Genomic DNA, 22028 nt, shown 5'->3' with positions numbered 1-22028 from the left:
TCAACTGTTTGAAAAAGTGCAGCGAGATTCAAATAACGAGCACTGAAGCGAAGCAATTTCCTATCTTGCTTCAGAAATAGCCTATCGGTCGGATGTTGCGGTCAGTCAGTGTTTAGTTATTAGTTTTTTAATAAAAGTTGAATTTTTAATATATTTCCAGTCGTGGTACCTGGTCTACATAGTAAAATTTTTCGTCAAGTATTGAACCTTTCTAAATAATGGAAATATCAGTGAAAGGCAAGAAAATTAACGCAAATAGGCATAAATTTTTGCCGAGGACGAGAGTCGATGTAAAAATTGGTCCCGATCTGGTTTGAGAAGCCTTTACCTTTGTCCTGGTTGCCCACTCGCATAAGGACACTTAAGCTAGACAAAGACTGGAGAAGAAACACCGAATCGTGAAAGCCCGTCGTGGAAGGGCGCGACAGTTAAGTGGAAAAAAGCTAACGCATAATATCTAAGCATGTACTTTCTGCACCTGATCTAAAAGCGCTTAGTTCAGTGTACGCCTTAGTGTCAGCATGTCTTGGATACCTCCGAATTTAGCAGAATCATGTGCGGTGTATACCAACCTTACCAGTTGCCAACCACCGACTTTTTTGTTCCTGCAACTCATCACGCAATTATTTGGACAATCTCTTGATTCCGAATACGACTACGGGCAAAGTGGTTACGATTTTGGTTCAAATATTTACGGGTACCCCGGCAGTGATGAGTATCATAAGCCGAGAGAACGAGAGTATGATTTTATTGTGCTAGGTGCAGGAAGTGCAGGATGTGTGCTGGCTAATCGACTTACGGAAATACCCTCATGGAGTGTAAGTACCACACTTAATTTTTTTAATTTTTCTAATACGTTATCAATAAGGCTCGGATTATATGCAAAATGCATATTTGTCATTAAGAGGTATATCAACAAAATTGTAAGTTTTCTATGCATATCTAATGTTTTTTGATTAAAATAAGCCCATTAAAAAATGCATATTTTGCAGATTTTGGCAACTTGGTGCATATTTTTGGAAATATTGCATATTTTCTTCAAATCACTAATTTTCAATTAAAAATTTCAGTTCAAGTTACAAAATATTTTAAGGAGAAAACAACCGGTAATTCGTAAGCCAAACTCAAAAAATTAGTACCCTGCTAAGTCTTTCCTTTTTAAATTTGTTTTATACAGGGTGAATATAAAGTATTGAACCAAGCGGTTTTTTTAAATCATTTGTTTCCAAAAAATAATAATTAATAAAATTAAAGTAACATAAAAAAATGATTTTTTTTAAACAAAATTTTGTTTTGTTTTTGAGTTATTCGATTTTTGTTGACTAAATTACGACATACATATGTAAAAAAAAATAATTTAATATAAAGTAGATAGTTGTAATCCCTTAGATCTTGACCTTCATGAGAAAAATGTTTCTTTTGGTGGTTTGCTATTTAAAAAAATAAATATTTTTGTAGAACTCAAAAACGAAAAAATAAAAATTTTGAAAAATTTTATTTTTGATAAAACATATTTCTATAGAATTTTATAATTCATCAATTAGTTTTTTCAAAAAATAAATACTTTAAGAAAAAAACGTGTTGTGATCTGAAAAGTACAGATTTTTTAGAAAGGGTTAATTACTAGGTTATTAAAATGGCTTGTCTCACAACAAACCAATTTATTTATTCATTCATTTATCGTTCAAGATGACGAAAATACAAAGTTTAGTGTATTCGAGGATAAAAATTTATCCCAACTTTGATTTTTTATTGTTAAAAATTTTGCAGATCGATGCATATTTGGCATATATTGGAGCATATTTTTTAATATTGTGTGCATATTTTTGTGAAAATACGTGCATATATATGGGCATATTTTACGAATTTTTCGTGCATATAATCCGAGCCTTAGTGATCAATGTGCGATCAAGGTTTTGCATCATCAATGACTTTGTTTTCATTCATTCATCCATTCAGTGTAATGAATGGTAATTATTATGTGCTTTCTGGGAAACTTTCGTTTCGCATCAGATTATGGAAAATCCTAATTATGAGAAAAATTATTGTAGTTATACAGGGTGTTTACACATGTGATAGAATATTCAATTTCAAGACAAAAGTTTCCTATGAACATGTATCAAAAAATGTTACGTATGCCAGCTACATCCCCTGAAAGAGATGCGTTTTTAATGGGGTTTTCCACTATTACAGAATTGATAAAATTACAAAAGAACAAATTCAAAGATCAGTTGTCAAAATTTTTAATTACGGGTGTCTTAAACGGTGAAACAAATCTAATTTTTATCCTCTTTATGGCCTGTAAACTGTAAATTATAAAAAAAAAAACTGTAAATTATAAAGGTTTTCAGTTGTACCAAATTTTGAAATTTTATCTACAATGGTTGCTGAAATAATTCAAGAAATCCATTAAAAGATGCACCTGTTTCAGGGGATGTAGCTCCCTTATTTAGTATTTTTCGATACATGTTTATAGGAAACTTTTATTTTAAAATTGAATATCCTAGCACCTGCTTAAATTTGTAACAATAAAAACGGAACACCCTGTATAATCGAATCTGAAAATACATTTTCTGCTTTGATGTTCACACTGACGAATTTAAAAGTAATTTTGTGTATAAATACATTTCTACTCGTAATTGATACATTTCATATCAATAACAACAGTTCATTTAAATTTAATTTAAAACTAATATTACAAAATGTTCAATCAATTGTTAGAAACAAAAATGAACATTTGGTTCTATCAAAGGTTTAATTTTGTTAAAATAAAACATTTAATTTTACAAATTATGTATCTTGAAAAGAAATTAGAATTTTATAAAGTATAGTTTTCAATATTGAGTAAAACGGAAGCTTTCTGTAGAGTCAAGTTCTAGGTGATCTACTATGTAATTTGTTTGATGTTGCAGCTGCAGCCTTGTTACTTGATCAGTCGTTAATGTATGATGTAATTGAAACTTCTACTTTTGCAGGAAAATTAGTTAAATGTATAATTAAATTATTACTATAAAAAATGAAACAGTTTTAAGAATCGATATTTAAAGAGAGTTGATTTTTCAAAATATTGGGGCTATCACAGGCATTTTTAAATTTACAAAAAAATTACTTTTAATGAACTGATAGAAATTTAAAACAAAACTACAAAAAATAAATCGCTTTTACATATTTATCATAAATTATTATCATTGTAACTATAAATATTACAACATATAACTTCATTTGTTATATAATCGGTTTGACACAAATATGGTGTTTATTATACATATACTCTATGACTATCTTTACTGAAAACACTGACCTTATCGTTTATCGCTCTTAGTTGTCACAAAAACGTACTGCAAAGTCGTCTCGAAAATCAATATTTGACATATTTCAATCACACTCGTATTATAAATAAATACAACTATTTGTATTATTGAAATATCTCATTTATAAATTCGTACAGCGTTGGTTTACTAAAAAAACTGTTACTTCTAGGTTTCAATATTTTTAACAAAGTTTGAAAATTTTTAAAACATATACAAGATCATCAGTATTTTTAAATAGATATAAAAAAATGTCAAATGTCAAAAAATAAATGTCAAAAGATGCGAGTTTTGGCGCCCTTGTATGTATTTGTGCGAAGATAAAATATGTGACACGAATACAGTATGTTCAATTTCTGTCATTAATGTTCTTAAATATTTAAAACAAAGAATAATTCAGTAAAAACAAAGTTAGAAATCGAGGTGAATATAGTATTTTTGTGCTGCCATATTTGCAATTGACAAAACCTCAGCGCTGCAAAATACAAACAAGAAATTCAAGTCAAAAAACCTGCTTATCAGCAAATGATAGACAATTAGGTTTTTTATAAATATTTTCAAAATGCTAAAATGTTTTAGTCTTAAGGTAGTTATCTATTGAACTTTCAAGACAGGCAAACAAATTATTTGTTATTACTTATTATTAATGAAATTAATCATAAAATTATGATATCAGTTGGAGAACGTGACATGCCATGTAAGGTAAGATACCAGAAACATGAAAAAATGTTAAAAAAATTCTATCTATAAAAATTTTGAAGTTATGAGAGTTTAAATTTTGCACTTTGACTCTATTTATTTCTGTTGAAAAAATAATTTTCCCAGCTTTTTTGCTATGTGTTATTAGAAGAGAAAATAAGGAAGCTGTATCCTAAATTGTAACTTTGTTTAATGTTATTGACATAAAAAAATGTCAAATGTCAAAAAATAAGTCTCTGGGCAGCGAATTCTGACACATTTATTTAGTGATAAATTGAATACTAACATAATTTTGTAACTAAACTAATAATATTTATTTTAATAATTATTGATTGAAAAATGTAATTTTTTTAAAAGGCAGCACAAAAAATATTGTATGTTACGCTTGTGAAAACTCCATTGCGTTACTGACTTACATGTCTCGCGCAATATTATCGTTCGTAGTGCAATAGATCGTTTCTAACACTTATAACATAAATAACTATTATAACTATGAGAAGAATTTTCTCACTAACTAAAGAGGTGCAACTGCTACATTAGATGCAGCCCGATGATAAAATAAAATTTCAACCGAGGTTTGTATGCTATTTTATTCATAGTCATATTTTGAAATAATAAAATAACTGAATTTCTAATAAAAATGATTATTGTATGTAAATAAATTGTGTTTTTAACATTTGATAAAGATGACAATCCTACGTAAATTATTATTATATAGAATAATGTATTTCCCAATCCCTAAAAGGAATTTAGGAATTGGCGAATTACTTTTATTATAGTGATTGAGCCACTTTTGTACAAGTTTTTATTTCAAACGTATTGTTATGCAGAACAAAATAAAAAAATTGATTGTATAGCAAGTATTTGAGTAATAAAATATTTGTGTTATTGTTATGTCAAATAAATAGAAAAAAACTATTATCAAATTTTTAGTCACTTTTGAATTATGTAAACTTTTTTATTGACTTTTGCAATAACATACATTATTTCATACTCTCACCTACTACAGTGTGTTAAAAAAAGTGAGCGGTTTGTTGAAAAAGTTTAATTTACCATTGTCACAAGATCTGATATTGTTAAGCAACATATTCATATACAAGATTAATAATTGAAAATTTAAATATTAGAATATTTTGGTGGAATGTATAACGGACTCAGTAAATTGGTTATTTATTTATTTGGACAATATAAAATAGTGTTGCATAATTAAACATTTATTCTTATGCTTTATTATTCGATAACAATAAAACCTACTTGCATCATTTTGGGATATAAGTGAGACAAATTGATTATGTATTTTGTGGGCTTTACTTTTTAATATGTAAAATGTTAATTTTGCATTTTACGATCCACCACGAAAGAGATTAATTAAAATGTTTCCCAGTTTAGAATCTGTAGTTTCACAGTAAATTTTGACTTAAACCTTTACAATTTTTTTTCGTTAAAGAATTGTAATTTCGTCGAAGGTAAGGCGTAAAAACTGTTTTTAATTAAGCGATTCGTAAACTCCGGAAAACTTCCTTCTAAAAAATACATTGGTTCCGCATGACACATGTTAGTGGTCGATGGCCCGAGCGTTGAAGGTTGCCATCAGTAATTCATCAGTGAACTTTTCACAAAATTCCTCGATTGGAGTTAGAAAAACTAAACTCCTAAAAATTCCTCTTCAAAAAGCTTTAACTGCGTCACAGGCGAAATAACCTTTTTCGTTTACTTTGTAAGGTCGAGAAGTACAGTAGTACAAACAATAAAAAATTAACAATATAATAAGTTACTGTTTACGTGAGTTCATTGATTTAATACTGGTTTTGCTCTGCAAAATAATAATTAAAGCATGATTGCGTGTGAATGTGATTCAATGAGATTAGGTCCGAAATTACCAGCTTTTTTGCATAGTACTAGTCTCTTTAATGTAATAATTTATGTAATAAATATCAACCTCCTAAATTATCATTTATAATATGGCAATGATATTGACATTATTCTAGCATTTTCTAATACAACTTCCTTTGTGAAAATAGTTCAAAACAAGTAATTATGTTTCTTCTTTGGAAAGTATTAATTGAGTAATTATCTGTTACATACGTGTACATGCATTATTGCGAATATTCAATTGTTTTTTTATAGAGAAAATTTAATAATGCTGCAGAAAAATACCAACAGGATCCCTTTATTCTATTCATTAAAAGATATCTGAGTCCTGTTAAAATATTTACTTTATTAAATCAAACGAACAGCAAAATGTAATATCAGTTTGAGAGGAATGTTGTTATTAATACCTTGAAAATAAGTTCAGAAGAAAAAAAATGTTACTCAGTAAAGAAGACGTAAATTTCTATTTATTTGAAATTTTTAGTAATAAACAGTTTATTTAATAGTACATTATATTATAAGTGATAGAAATGTATCATTATACGCGAGTGAGAATTTTGACACTTCTCACGAGTTTCATAATGGCATTTCGATCACGTGTGATATACCACGTTTTATCTTACAGGTCCAAAAAATGAAGTTTTATTCAAGTAAAATATTCACCTATAAAAATATAATAGTAAATATAATATAATAGTCAAATTTACTCACTTGTGAGTACTTTATCTCACTTGTGAACAATATTTGATTTCTGTCACCGAAAACAATGGTCTAAGGTAGCTCAAAAACTCAACCAAAAAAAATATACAAATAAATGATGCTCATTTACGCAACTGTAGGGTCTGATTGATTTCAAATAAAATAATATTGTGACATTTTTCTTCGTAAATCTCACTTGCAACTGTAAAGTCTTGCTTTCGTTCTGCTTCTTTACACTCGAATTAATTTAAAATGGTAACCCAATTCAAATGGTGATTCATCTGTCTACCAGCTGAGGTACCTTCAACAACAGACATTTTCATCAGAAGAGGATTTTTTGTATTTATTAAAATAACCCACATTTGATACAATATCAAATCATACTTTACTACTTAAGCGTGTTGAGATAACAATTATTTAAAAATAAAAAAAAATTAAACCAAAGAGAATTATTATTATTAATTATTATTATTAATTATTAGTTATAAAACCAAAGAGAATTTTTGTTACAATTTTTATTCTTATTTTAGCACCCGTGCTAAATCAAGGTAAATTATTGTCATTACTCCCATTTGACACTGCGTATTTTCGCTTCAGGCTGTTAAAAAAATTAATGGAAAATTAATGGAATTTCAGTCAAGATTCTAAAAAATGCCATTATCTGTATTGAAATAACAAGAATGGAAAATTTGAAGAGACATATCCTTATGTTTAATGGTTTTAGAGTTAAGTCTATGGATGTACGGTACATTAATTCTAACCGTGAAGGATAATGCCATTTTACATTTTAAAAGAATTACAGTGTTATATGGATTTTAAAGCATATTACAGTCAAGTTTCAATTAGAAATAATGTGTGCCGTATTTAATTTTAGAAAACACAAAATTTTTAATGAAATTTGAGGTTGATTTACTATTTGTCTTGTTATTTAAACCTGATGCTTTACAGGTAAAATTACTGTAAAGTCTGTTTTCTTTTTAATGGAAATGCCAAACAGTCTTAACGTTGGCATTACTAGTAAATTCATTCATGGTAATTTTAATAAAGGAAGTTGGCAGTTCCGGTTTTTTCAATTAATTTGAAAACAATGTCATTATACGTCAACACAAAAAATAGTCTAAGAAAATTTAGAGACGAAACACCAAAAAAGAAACAAATTCGGTACACTAACAGTTTTTCGAAATTTGGAAACGAATAGTTCGCAAGCAAGAAGTTAGAAAAAGGGCCCGTTAAAATGTAGACGCAGGTTTGCTAAACATTCTTAATTTTTAGCAAAAAAATTGACAAGAATACAAAATTAACATGAATGAGAGAGAACCTCGGAAAGAACGCAATTAAACTAGCGTCTTGTGCATAGTTTTTGAGGAACGTGTTGAAAAAGTAACAATTTTGAAACTAAAGCTGAAGAAGAATTTATAAAATACCTCAACTTTGAGCTCATTTCAATCAATTATACAAAATTTATTGCCAACCATCATAATACTAACTTGTATCTTTTGCTAAATAACTTTTTTCTGTATATACATCCTTTTTCTTCAAAGTTTTTGTAGCAAGAATCTCATTTTTGTCCACAACATTGTACTTACTTGCGGTGTGTTTCTGTCAAAATTCTTAGCACTGAATTCTGTCTTTAGACCTTAGGTAATGATGCCTGTCCTCAGGTATTCAATTATAGCGCTTTCAAAGAGCAAACAAGCACACAAGATTCATAAAAGTCAAAATTTGAAAACATAACCATAATTTTTTAACAAAATTTCTAAGAGCAAAAAAAGAGCAAACAAAATTCGTGGTTATGGAGACAAGCTGCTACCAATTTTTTCACCGAAATTTTGACTTGGTAATTTCCATTTAGAGAAAAAACAGACTTTACACAAATTTTGCCAATAAAAGCCACAAATAACATTAAACAGCGTACCAAAAAAACTTGGAAAATTATTTTTCCAAGTGAAATAAATAGAGTCAAAGTGCAAAATTCAAACTAATTTAGAAATTTTTATAGATAGTTTTTTAACATGATTTGGTAATTATTTCCATTAAAAAAAAACAGACTGTACATTGCAATTAAATATTGATTTCAGAAAAACTATAACAGCTTTTCTTTTCTAGGTTCTGCTGTTGGAAGCTGGAGACGAAGAACCAGAAGTGGCCGACGTACCCGCATTTGCCCCCGCTTTGCAACAGTCCAGTATCGACTGGGGTTTCTCGACCCAACCTGACCCTAATAGTTGTCTTGCCCGCCAGAATGGGCAATGTTCTTGGGCAAGAGGTAGAGTGATGGGTGGGTCCTCCACAATCAACTATATGATCTATATCCGAGGAAACCCTCGAGACTATGACGAATGGGCTGAAGCGGGCAATCCTGGTTGGTCCTGGAGAGAAGTCCTTCCTTATTTCATGAAATCTGAAGATAACCACAACATTGATACTGTAGAGCGCCAGGCGCATGGGGTTGGGGGTTATCTCAGCGTCGAAAGATTCCAATATCAAGAATCTAACGTTCGTTCGTTGTTTGAAGCCTTCCAAGAGTTGGGACTACCTGTCATTGATCAAAACGCCGGAAGACAAATTGGAACTATGATGCTTCAAACCACGACAAGAAGTGGAAGACGAGAGAGTGCAAATCTTGCGTTTATTAGACCTATTAGGAGGAAACGAAAGAATTTGACTATTGAGACTAAGGCTTACATTATTAGGGTGCTCATTGACCCCCATACCAAGGTCGCGTTTGGTGTGGAGTATGAAAAAAATGGAAAATTAATTCAAGTTAGAGCAAGGAAAGAAGTTATTGTCTCCTGTGGGACTATTATGACGCCCAAAGTTTTGATGTTGAGTGGGGTTGGCCCAGCCCATCATTTACAAAATTTCGGTATCCAAGTTATCAAAGATCTTGCAGTGGGTTACAATTTGATGGATCATCCAACCACCGATGGTGTTTTGTTGCAAATAAACAACGAATCAGCTACACTTGTACCACCGGAGCAAGTAACTCGCGATGTTTTCTACTACAGAGAGGAACAAGCGGGTCCTTTATCCTCGACAGGTCCTTTGCAAGTAAATACTTTCGTACAAACAAAGTACGAGTTAGAACCTGGGCGACCTGACATGCAATATTCTATTGATACAGCAAATGTTGTAGATTACGTAACTGATCTACTTTTGGCTTCCGGGACTAAAGTCTACCCTCTTGCTTATTATAACGGTTTTATCATTCGTCCAATTTTGCTCAACCAGAGAAGCAGAGGTGTTATTAAATTGAATAGTACTGACCCCATTTATGGTTACCCTCTAATTTACTCAAACACATTTAACGAGCAAATAGATGCTTTGACGATGGTTGAAGGAATTAAGCAAAGTTTGAATTTACTCAAAACTCGCGCCATGCAAAGACTTGGAGTGAGTTTGATAACTACACCTGTGGCCGCCTGTGATGGATATTCGTTTGGTACTGATGACTACTGGTTGTGTTTAGTCCGATCTTATACTAGTACCATGTACCATTATGCTGGTACTTGTAAAATGGGACCGAAACATGATCCTTTTGCGGTAGTTGATCCGAAATTGCGAGTGTATGGTATTAAAAATTTGAGAGTTATTGATACTTCAATTATGCCCAGAGTTACTAGAGGTAACACAAATGCTCCTACGATTATGATTGCTGAGAAAGGTAGTGATTTCATTAAGGAGACGTGGTTGAAGAAAAAATTTTCCATTCCAAAAATTCCAAAAATGGATTTTAAACAAATGATTAAAACGTTTTTCTTTAATCATTAATTGATTTTTTTTATTCAAAAAGAGGCTTAAAGGGTGTTTTGTGAACGTCATTTGCTTCTAACATATCTACACAAAATATTAGATGCATTAAAAATGTCCGCACTTTTAATTTTACACCGGTTAACTAAATTGATTGGATTAAACAATATATGTAGTAATAGTTAATATATGTTTCAACACTTTTTTATATAAATTAGATTTTAATGTGATTAATTATTAAAATTAAAATTCATATTGACATTTATACTGCATCTATCTTACCAACAGATGGGTCAGATTATAAAATACAAAAATTTTGTTATTTTTATTTGACCGCAGTTCTTTGTTTATATTTTTTAAGCAATATTGTAATATTTATTCACCAGCAACGATAATCAATGATGCAAAAAGAATTTATATTGGGAAAAGAAATTTACGGTTTGTGTTTTTCTAGAGTAAGTGATTGTCATTTTCATTTAATTAGTTTCTAAATATTTTCTAATTTTGTCATTTGTAAATACTATTTTCTTGCCTTACCAAGGTTTTCTCAAAACTCGTTAGTAATGGTAAAATACCATTTTATTTAGTTTTGGATAAAACAAATAAACTACAGCACTCTAAACGACTAACACCGTTTTAGTCTATTTTTTAGACTGCTTTAATTAAACATTTTTTTCAAAATATTTCTAAATAAAATAGTATTTAAATAACAAATGATTGTACAAAATTATTTAAAAGAAATGCGCGTTTATTTAATATATGATAAAGGTTAAAATTTGTTTAATTTAGCACAAAATAATTACTGATCCATCTGTTAATTAACTTATTTATTTATTCAGGTTTTGTATCATTTAAAACGTTATTTAACACACAAAACATATTTTGTTTTAAGTAACTTATTTTTTATAGAAACTCTAATCATCGCAGTTACCAATAATTCCAGTTTAATATTTGAGCACCAATGTAGAAGAGAGTTTATTAAACTAAAACAAGCTTTTGTGAATACGTTTCCAGGTTCAACATGATTTAAAATGAAAACAGTAGCCACAAATTACGAGTAAAAATATGTTTCTAATTATTATTCATCTTTATTAATTTTAAATCAAGTTGTACCTAAATAAGCGTTTTTATTGTTACCATTTTTTAGTTAGAGATAGAGATAGAGCTTAATGTGCTAAAGTCATTTAATGTAGCTTTGACTTAAAAACTAGTAATTTTTTAAGTCATCTGGTTGTTTTTGGTTATGCATGTATATAATAATCTTTACTTTAATATTTTAAGAAACTACCAAATGTGTTATCAAGTCAACAGTGTAGTCGAACTAAGCATCAAGTAGAATAGAGTTGTTACAGATCCTATTGTATTGTTATATTTCTATCTTGTAAATAAACAAGTTTATTTAATAAAAACTTGAAAATCAAAAGTTTGTTTATATCTTTTATAATTTACGAAAAAAATAAATAAAATCGCTCATTACAAATAAAATTTTGCAATTGGTAGCAATCAACATTTATTTTCATTAACCGAAGGACCAATTTATTAATTTAAATTTGCAAAATTTTGCATTTAGGTCGGCAAATATACATTACTGTCTGGAAATTGGTATTGTATTGCTTTGGTACATCCAACTAATTGTATTTCGTTCGCATAAATAATGACGTCCGTTTAACTTGTATCCACCAAACAAGTTTGTTCAGCATTATGACTTTGTGAACTGAGTCGCAACAAAATTTTTTATTTCAAGAGTACCTACATAATTTATCACGTTGAAATTTCTGTGACTAATGTTGTGTATCGATAATTGCCTCTCAATTTTCAAATATTGGAACATTAAAAGAGAAACTGCTTCGGTATAACTAAATAAATAATTATTAACTACTGGTTGGCATGCATGCGTGTAATAATAACATTCTATTACGACCCTATTATTTTATGCATAATTTGACGCCACTAGAGAAAAACAATTACGTTATTTACGTAAGTATCTCTTTCTTATCTCTAAAATAAACTGATTTATTAATCAAGTTCGCGGTCGCTTTCTATTTTGCTGCATTAAATGCAGCAATAATGACATAGAATTTCTCTTTTTTTAAATATTTTTAATAATCATCGAGATATTACCTTGTACCTGGCAGCAAATTTCTATTCAGATGTAAACAGGAAGACAAAGTAAAGTCACTGAACCATGTTAGAGTTCGATAAAAAAATTCTATACCTTCTTTTTAGTTTCTTGGAATGTAATATTCAATCAAAATACAGTATGTCCCCGGATTAAGTATAGAACAGGAAAATAATTTTTACTTTCCATATTCTATAAGGAAAGTATTGTAATCGGCTGAAATTTGACCTACCCCAGATTTTTACATTTCTGGACGAATTATAGCTTCAAGACACCAATAAAGTTGGTTTGGGCCATTGGGTCGTGTGTGTGTGTGTCTGTCTGTAAACCGCATATCTCGAGAACGATAACAGCTAAAAACTTGAAATTTGGTTATTAGTAGCAAGGGGACGTAGCACGAAACAATTGGTAAAAATCGGTCTCACCGTTCGGCCGCAAAGACCAAAAATCAAAATTATACGTCTAAAAATACTATAAATAAATTCATGGGGATAAAAATTATTTAGAATAATGAAATATACCTTATTAAACAGTAAAATGTGATAAAATAAAAATAATAATGGGTACCAAACTAAAAAAAATTGCACCCCAGACTAGAACCAGCGGCAACTATGATCTATTTCGTGTGTAATCCGGCAAATATTTACGTTTACTAAGAACATGGAAAAAATGTTAAAAAAATTTTATCTATAAAAATTTCGAAGTTATGAGGGTTTAAAGTTTGCACTTTCACTCTATTTATTTCTGTTGTAAAAATAATTTGCCAAGTTTTTTTGCTATAGGCTATTAAAATAGGAAACAAGGAAGTTGTAATTCTGTTCAATGTTATTTGTGGCTTTTATTGGCAAAATTTTTGTCCCTTTACTAAATAATTGTAAAAAAAACATATAAAAGATCATCAGTATCATTAAATAGATATAAAAAAATGTCAAATGTCAAAAAATAAATGTCAAAATTTTTTGGCAGATAGAATTTTTTAAACATTTTTTTCCACGTTCCTAGTATCTTATCTTACTTGAAATTTTTCTCTGGGGCATGAGTTCTGGCGCACCCTGTATGTCTAATAGACAATTTGAAAGACATTGCAAAATTTTGAATGATCGTTTTAGTCGAGCGAATAAAACGAATAAAATATAGATAATAGATAAAATATAGATAGTACTCTTCTCTTCCTCTACCGAAGAATTTGTTTTTTATTATAGATGTTTTTGAAAAATAAATGCTTAATAAGTTATTGGAAATTATGTGTTTTCATTGGAACAGTTTATTAGTGACGGTAATTGGTGATTTTTCTATTTAATTTCCAAGGAAACCCTACTTTTAGGCAATATTTTAGGAGATCATGCACTATGATATGCAGCGCTCTTAAAGAAAAATGGTGTGAAGACATAGTAAAAATGTGAGTTTTGACATAAATTTTTTGAGAATTTTAGAAACCTGCGTAATTATTTATTTTCTGTTTAAAGAATATATTTTTAAATTATTTGTTAATAACAAATTTTTAGAATACATGTATTATCACGTCTGTAATATACCTATGTATACTTATTATTTAAAAAAAATCGATTCAATATGTTGATTTGTTTTTTAGACAAATTTTTTTTTTGCTACGAGGTACTTAATTTTGTACATCCCTGTTTTTTCAACATACATTGAAAAAATAAAAAACGGTGAAATTATCTATACGTTCTATAACATATCTGAAATTTACGAAAATCAGAAACAATGAGTTTTGAAAGTTATCGTTTTGGTATGAAATTACTCTACAGGATGGTCCAAAATTCTGGAAACGATGTTATTCTGGCGAAACTATTAATTTTTTTAACAAATAAATTTATAGGTGTGCAATGGCTATAAAAATGCTATTCAAAAAATAAATTGAAGATTAATTAATTGTTTATACTTACGAAATAAACATAGTAACATTTTTTTTAATGGAAACCTACGACAATTTTTTTAGACAGCGAGCTTGTTACAAGAATTGTTGCTGTGCAATTTTTTTTATAAACCTCACACTTTTTTGTAAAAAAAATATTTGGCTAACAAGAATGAAATAATTTTTTTGGAGTAAACGACTAGTTTTTTTTGGAAATAAATTAATAAATGTTTAAAGGTTGTAAAGGAGCGATGAAAAAAAAATTATTTTAATTAATTGTTTAAACTTTTGAGATTATGATACTAATAATTTTTTTCTTAAATAAAAACGGTTTTTTATTTATTGTTTTACAAAAATATGTTTATGCAGTTTATAAATCTATAAAAATAGTTATTAAAGATGTTACAATCAATGTTAAAAAAATTATAAACTTTATCTGTTGTCAAAACTTTCTTCTTCTTTTTTTAACAAAAAAGTGTGATGTTTACAAAAAAAATTGCATGGAAACAATTCTTGTAACAAGCTCGTTGTCAAAAAAAAAATTGTGGTAGGTTTCCATTAAAAAAAAGTTATTATGTTTATCTCCTAAGTATCAACAAATAATTAATATTCAGAATTTTTTTTGAATAGCATTTATATAGCCATTGCACACCTATAAATTTATTTGCCAGAAAAATAGATAGTTTCGCTAGAATAAAATCGTTTCCAGACTTTTGGACCAAGCGTGGTGTATCCTAGTAATGTTAAAAACTATTTGATTCATGTCTAACTGAACTATGTTAGTATTTATACTGACTTTAAGGTTTTAACTAATATTAAAGGTAACAACTATTGCCGCAAAAAGTCTCCATTAAAGAAATTTATTCATACGATATTTTCTCACAGTTTGATCAATCAAGTTAAGTTCACCTGAGCATGCATTTTGATGGTATTTGCCTTCAATTCATTTAATGTAATGGTATCCCTATATAAAAGTAAAAAGTCTCTTTGAAATATTTGATTGCTATAATGGAATATCTTCTATACCCACTGCTTGCCAACATATTTTATGTTTTGAATTTCTAGTAAAAACAACGATTTTTTAAATATCGCCATTTTAATTTTTCTTCCTAGACAAACTGAGTCTAATACAGAGCAATTGTAAATAGTTAAAAATGCATACATTGCGCTAGCTGCAGTCACTTAATCTTTGCACCAACACATTGTTTGAAAGTGTAACTCGTAAAAGGAAAATTTAATCTGTTAAATGAACCGATTCGTCATTCTGTGAATTTTTTACCACATTTTAAATATCTAATAAGTTTTTGTAGTGTCGGTTTAACTTTTATATTTATGAGAAAATTGTCACGAATATTTCAGAAAAACAAGTTTATTGCACTATTATTATCACGCAAAACTCTTCAAAACAAAGTATAAAAGAACTGAAGCTACGTTTGCGTTTGTCATTAAAATGTTGCTTTTAGTTACATTTTCTACCTTCCTAAGCTATTGTCTAGCTGGTAAGTAATGTTAAATATATGATGATTTATTACTGTATTATTTATTGTAATTTAAGCCACCATCCAATGGAACGAACTCTGGTTTTTGGTATCTTTGAGCTACCAAAATCATCGCAATTTTTGTAGTGGAACTTTGGTACTTAATGAAAGAACTGTTCTAACAGCTGCTTCTTGTATGACAAGGCTTGAGAATAACATGTAATTGCGTAAATTGTATCCTTTTTATTAGTTTGAGATTGTGTTTGTTGTAGACAATACAAAGATATAGAAGTTCACGTTAATGGCTTTCCACCAACATATACAGTGCGAAATTTCAAAGTACATCCCGAGTTTGACGTCAGCAAGCCTGGCATCAATGATCTTGCTTTACTCTACTTGAAACAACCCACAATATTCAACATCATTTTCAGCATTTTCACTTTTACTTTCACTAAACCACTTCAATCGAGTTCAGTTAGTAAAAATGCTGATGTTGTTGCTTATGAATTAAATGCTGACAAAAGAACTGCTCATGACAGAGAGCTAAAAGTTGTTGGTTCTGAAGCTGACTTCTGCGCAAGTACTGAGAGTGTTATTTGCGCTACTGATAAGAAAACAGGCAGCTACTGTGGCAAAAACTTTGGGGGACCACTTATTGATAAAAAATGTGGATATATTGTTGGCATCATTCCTTATAATCCCAAAACAAACTGTTCTTCAGGACACGCTGAACCATTTGTCAGACTTTCAAGCTACAAAGAATGGATTAATGAGGAACTGGCATTCTTACCTTGGTTTAACTCTCCTCAAGACACATTTCATTTCTAATGTCATAGATATAAATCTTTAAAGACAATTTTAGAAATTTTTTATGTTTAAGTGCAAATTGTCACGTTTATGTCCGTAGGGTAATAAAACAAGTTTATGATATTTTTGATTGAGTAATAACGTACATACTTGAAAAAAATCACATCACAATCACAGGTATCATTAATTTGGTATTATTCTGTATGGTTACATTTTTGTAAGTAAAACATTTATCTCTACAATAAAAACCAGTTTATGGTGCCATTTGTTCCGCTTTTTTTAAGTACTTTATATAAAAGAACCCAAAAAAATTCAACTTCTCATTAAAATGTTGCTTTTAACAGTATTTTTGTCTCTATTAAGTTCTTGTTTGCCAGGTAGGTTACTTCATAATCAGTAAAACATTGTAATTACAGCACTACCAACTTTAAGAGATTGTAAAATTGAACCACTATCCATTCATAGCAACTTTGGGTTATGGAAATAACCGTAATTTTTGTGGTGGCTCTTTTGTGAGCGAAAGAGTTTTTTTAACAGCTGCTTCGTGTATGACAGGTTTGAAATTGTAATAATTCTAATAAAAACTTTTATTTTACTTAAAGTTCGATTGTTGTAGAGAGGAAATATTTTCGGAAATGTACGTTGAAAGCTTTCCAAACAAGTATAAAGTACAAAATATTATAACTCATCCACAATTTGACGCAGACGAATGTGATTCCCCTGATCTTGCTTTGCTCTACTTAAAACAGCCAACTCTATTTAGCATTATGCTAAGTATTATGACTCTTAAACCCAATTTACCTATTAGCATAGGCTCAATTAGTCAAAATGCTATTGTCTTTGCAATTTACATTGATACTGGAGCAAAACATGCATTCATGAAAGAACTTCTAACTGTTACTTCTGAAGAAGGATTTTGTGATAGTACTGAAGGTACTTTTTGTGCTAAAAACATAAATCCAAGCAATCCTTGTGTTAACACATTTGGGGGACCAGTTATAAATACTGATAAAGAATTAGTTGGAATAATTCCTTATGATGCTAAGTGTATGTCAAGTCACGCTGAAGAATTTATAAGGTTATCATATTATAAGAAGTGGATAAAAGACACGGTGAAAAAATTAACTTCAGCACGTTGTAATCTTGGATTTTAATTTAAACGTTATGTTTGAAATAAACTGGTTTCTAATGGAACTTTTTCGTGTATTTTATTTATTTAGACTAGTAATTCTTATAAATGCAATTAGTAATTAATTTAAAATGTTACTAAGATACCTTACTTTAGTGAGGCATCGAATAATAAAAGATAACAGTTAATATTTCATTTCTAAATTTTCAGTTTATAATAACTGTTTTTGTAAAAACGGATCTTTAAAATGAAATAAAAAATTTTAACATAGAATCAAGTTATTTGTTAAATACTAAATGACTAAAAATAATGTAGATTAAAATAACATAAACCTCAAAAAGCATAATTATAATTATGGCTATTATTCACAAAGGTGAAGTTTAAAAAACAAATCTCAGAAAAACTTTTTACTCACCTGAATAAGTAATAGCCATTATATTTGAGTAAAATACTATGCTTTACCTACAACTATGAAATATTTTCAATTTTTGGTGACGTTTAGATTTAATAATTAATAAAAAGGTCACATTACGTTCAGACGATATGACTTTATATTCTGTGAATTTATTAATATCGATGTGGATACGCCTACAAAAACGTTATAATTTAATAGTCGTAAATAATAATTATTTATGTATTAATGGCATAATTAGGAGATTATGGCATGAGGAAATGTTTAAAGCCCGGAGAACGAATTGAAACTGCTCAGGGAAAATTGATTCTGCATAAATCAAAGGATTTGTATGTGAAAGAATATGACAAATTTTAATACCATTGTTTGAATAATTAAACCAACCGTTGCTTGCCAGATTTTTTACAGATCTGTGCCATAAAAACCAATTTATGCCCTCATTTGGGGGTATAAAGATGATTATTATTGACTAAAATAGAATAAAAACAATAACTCACTTTTTTATTTCCATCACAGTTTTCTTCAATTTAATTGCTACCTTTTTATTATTTCAATAGTGGAACAAAGAATGTTTTGTTTTTTTTTTAGTTAATATTATTTTAAATTTAATAAACTACGTCAATGCTACAGCGGACCAATTATCGGTAAATAATAAATTTCGCAACGGTGCTTCATCGAGTCAAGTGGTTAATTGTATATGCTTTCTTCAACCCTTTAAAAATCTGCCTTATGGTGATTACTTATTATACTCGTGTTTCTACTTTAGTATCTTGTTAAAGTAATTAATTTTTAATAGAATTTGAAGAAAACAATGCAGGGTGTCCCATAAAAAGTCCATTTATGACCTTTAAAAGGTAAAATTGTATAGGGCATTGACTGATACTAATCCAGTGTATCACCTAAAATTATTTCCCACCATACAGCATGTCCCAAAAATAAGTTACGATACAAACTTTTGTTTTTTTTTTAATGAAACACCGAATGTTCCTTGGCATTTTTAGATGAAACTTTAAAAAAAAAGTATTTACGCTAGTCTCTTATTAGTCGATTTTGCTTAGTTTTAGAAATAAGACGTTTTTTTGACCAAAAGGTGCATTGTTAAAAATTTATTACACAAAAACTAAGACAGCTAGAACAAATTTTTGCTTACTTCTGCTAAGAAGAAAGTACAAAATTTAAAGCTGTAGCAATTTTTTAGTGTTTTGCATTTGTAAAGATTCATAAATTAAGTTAAAAAACTTAAAAAATTTAAATGGAACACCCTATTTTTTATTTTTGTATCTAATAGATTGATAAATTGTCTATATAAAAAAATAAACTTTTAATGTCCAGAACTGATAAATGAAAAGATATTAACATAAATGTGATTATTAAGTGATATTTCTTCCATCTCTTGTGCAACTGTACACTTTTTGCCTACTGAAACAATAGTAATTGTTTAACGTTAAATATCTTTTTAGTTATTGATTAAAAACACCTAAAAGTAATATAATTTTAGAAAGCCAATTTAATAATCTTTTAAATGCAAAGACAATAAATAGGGTGTTCCATTTAATTTTTTAAAGTTATTGAACTTTTAACAAACGCCTTTATTTTTTGATCTTTGCAACTGCAATACACTAAAAAAATGTTACAATCTTATAGCCTGTACCTTCTTCTTTGCGGTTGTAAAAAATATTTCTAGATGTCTTAGTCTTAGTGCAATAAAATTTAAAAAGCAAAATCAACCAATGAAAGTTTACCTTAAAAAGATTATCATAAAAATCTACATCCAAAAACGCTAAGAAACATATAGTGTTTTATTTGAAAAAACACAAGTTTGTATTGTAACTTCTTTTGAGGCACGCTGTATAGTTGAAAATAATTTTAGACGATGGACTAGATTAGTCAATGACCTATATATTTTTTTAAAATTTTACCATTTAAACGTCACTAATAGGCTCTTTCAATTCGTTGGGACTCCTGTATACAGGGTGATTCTTAAATAGACCGACAAAATGTTATCCTTGGTAGTATAAAATAAGAACATGCTGGGAAAAATATTGAAAAAATTCTTTGTTTAAACGTTCTTCAAATAAAATTTATTAAAGTTATTTTCGAAGTAAAACGTACGCCACTGATGTGTTCGCACAGATAGTGGAAACCATGGTATTTACGTACTTGATCATTGCAACAATTCATAAACGCCGTAAGTGGCACGGATGAAGGGGGTTTTGCCCCTAAAAGGTGTAAACGTAAAAATGGTACAGTTTGTTTCCATTTATCCTTAGGAAGCTGTGATAAAATTTTGTCGGTCTATTTAAGATTCACCCTGTATGCATTTCTTTTACTCTATCAGTTTTTTATGCTTAACTGTTTGTGTGCAGTGTGTTTAATCTAAAAAACATAAAAAATTTATATCTGAAATAGTTCAAAAGATTGCAGCTATCTGCAGTCATTTTATCTTTTGCAACATTTGCTAAAATTGTAACTCGTAAAAAGAAAAATTGAATTCATTAAGTTTTATGTAGTTTATTCTAAAGCACCTTAGTAAAAAGAAAATTAAACTGCTAATAAAAAATACAACATCAAATAGATAATATTAGACGATTCTTGTCGCAAAATATTGTCTAGTTTTGGTGCGAAAGGTATTAACAGTTTGAGTGTTTCTAACTAAATTATCTAGTTTCAGAAGTTAGTAAGTGATTGATCTTTGAAACACAAGCGTTTGACATTAAGGCATTGTCAATTACATTATTGTTAACGAAATTATCACAAAATATTTTTGTTGTGACTTTATTAATTTGGAAGTGCCCTTAACACAGTTAAGGCATTATGTATACAGGGGCGGACTGGCAAATTTTTATATGGAGTGCTAAGTTGAAATGAGGGCCCAATATACAATACACTAAAAATATATATAAAAACTACTTGTCACTTAATGTAGTAATTTTTTTTTGAAGAAGTTTGTTTCCTCTATTGAGATTGTGACGTCAATTGAAATCATGATGGTTTAATAAACGAAAATAAATTTTTAGATGAACGTCTTCAGAGGCTGCTTGTAATTTTAATTTTTGTTTTTCTTTTCGTTTATCTGCACCACATTTTTCTATCATTTATGCCCACTAATAATTAACAAAATAAATTAATTCAAATTAAATTAATATAAGTAAAAACGATATTTTATATCGTTGATTAAAAAATGTGTGGCATAATTTTAATTACGCATACCCCTCTACAATTGAGAATAGATAGTACAGTATTTATTGACCCACCTCAAAAAATAGAGAAATTACATCTTTCCAAAAACCGGTATGAGAAAATGATTTTCAATATTTTTGTTACCGTTTATCCGATTATTATTAAATTTTGCATGTTAAAAGACAAAAAGACACTTTTTGATTTGGTGTAAACGGAAGTATTGTAGAAGCTATACATTTCCGGTAGCAATGGATTCTCCTAGTTTTGGGATCATAACTTTTTTTCGGCTTATTAATTTCTCTTTTTGATACAGCCCAATCATTTTTTTTTTATAAAAAAGGTAGGTTCATATCGCCAAAATGTACCGTTCTCGAGTTATTTGAGTTTAAACTAAATTCTACACCGCGCTGCAAAATCAGAATTTATAAATTTTGAGCGTACCTTGGAAACAATCCACTACGAATGACATCGCTGTCAATGCTGTCATATTTAATGTAAATTTCATTAAATCCAAAGGAACATTTGTTTATTTCTTGATGATTATAAAAGCTGTAATTTTTCTATTGCTTGATGAGTTGGATTAATAAATATTGTGCTATCTAAGCTCATTTGTAGAGGAGTATTCGTGATTAGAATTATGACACAAATTTTTGAATTACTTTTATAAACCCACGCGGAATTTTTCTTACATGCGTGTAA

General features: G+C 29.0%; 3 protein-coding genes across 3 annotated transcripts; all 3 read left to right on the top strand.

The window, feature by feature from the left end:
• The first annotated feature begins 491 nt into the window (after positions 1–491).
• Positions 492–11740, top strand: LOC123010849 (glucose dehydrogenase [FAD, quinone]-like). The gene is made up of 2 exons (XM_044408008.1): positions 492–818; positions 8685–11740. Exons 1-2 carry the CDS (start codon positions 522–524, stop codon positions 10347–10349), a joined length of 1962 nt encoding a protein of 653 aa, XP_044263943.1. The 5' UTR covers positions 492–521; the 3' UTR covers positions 10350–11740.
• A 4033-nt stretch (positions 11741–15773) lies between these two features.
• On the top strand, positions 15774–16872 carry LOC123011185 (serine protease 3-like). Its single transcript, XM_044408517.1, has 3 exons — positions 15774–15822; positions 15879–16020; positions 16074–16872. The coding sequence occupies exons 1-3, from the start codon at positions 15774–15776 to the stop codon at positions 16627–16629; spliced, it is 747 nt and encodes a 248-aa protein (XP_044264452.1). The 3' UTR covers positions 16630–16872.
• LOC123011876 (chymotrypsin-2-like) lies at positions 16867–17762 on the top strand. Its single transcript, XM_044409569.1, has 3 exons — positions 16867–16985; positions 17041–17173; positions 17225–17762. The coding sequence occupies exons 1-3, from the start codon at positions 16937–16939 to the stop codon at positions 17760–17762; spliced, it is 720 nt and encodes a 239-aa protein (XP_044265504.1). The 5' UTR covers positions 16867–16936.
• The last annotated feature ends 4266 nt before the right edge of the window (positions 17763–22028 follow it).

The sequence above is a fragment of the Tribolium madens genome, unplaced genomic scaffold (assembly GCF_015345945.1).
Source record: "Tribolium madens isolate multiple individuals breed KSU strain unplaced genomic scaffold, Tmad_KSU_1.1 Scaffold_91;HRSCAF=231;Tcas5.2_LG7, whole genome shotgun sequence".
Lineage (NCBI taxonomy): Eukaryota > Metazoa > Arthropoda > Insecta > Coleoptera > Tenebrionidae > Tribolium > Tribolium madens.
The sequence above is the reverse complement of the archived record's forward strand: the minus strand, read 5'-3'. Positions and strand labels throughout refer to the sequence as shown.

Bases quoted from the DNA above. Each gene is read 5' to 3' on its own strand.
- LOC123011185 (XM_044408517.1), top strand. From the start codon at position 15,774: ATGTTGCTTTTAGTTACATTTTCTACCTTCCTAAGCTATTGTCTAGCT. The intron at 15,823-15,878 runs GTAAGTAATGTT...TTGTAATTTAAG, and splicing joins CCTAAGCTATTGTCTAGCTG to CCACCATCCAATGGAACGAA. The intron at 16,021-16,073 runs GTAATTGCGTAA...TGTTTGTTGTAG, and splicing joins ACAAGGCTTGAGAATAACAT to ACAATACAAAGATATAGAAG.
- LOC123010849 (XM_044408008.1), top strand. From the start codon at position 522: ATGTCTTGGATACCTCCGAATTTAGCAGAATCATGTGCGGTGTATACC. The intron at 819-8,684 runs GTAAGTACCACA...TTTCTTTTCTAG, and splicing joins CGGAAATACCCTCATGGAGT to GTTCTGCTGTTGGAAGCTGG.
- LOC123011876 (XM_044409569.1), top strand. From the start codon at position 16,937: ATGTTGCTTTTAACAGTATTTTTGTCTCTATTAAGTTCTTGTTTGCCA. The intron at 16,986-17,040 runs GTAGGTTACTTC...ACCAACTTTAAG, and splicing joins ATTAAGTTCTTGTTTGCCAG to AGATTGTAAAATTGAACCAC. The intron at 17,174-17,224 runs GTAATAATTCTA...CGATTGTTGTAG, and splicing joins TGTATGACAGGTTTGAAATT to AGAGGAAATATTTTCGGAAA.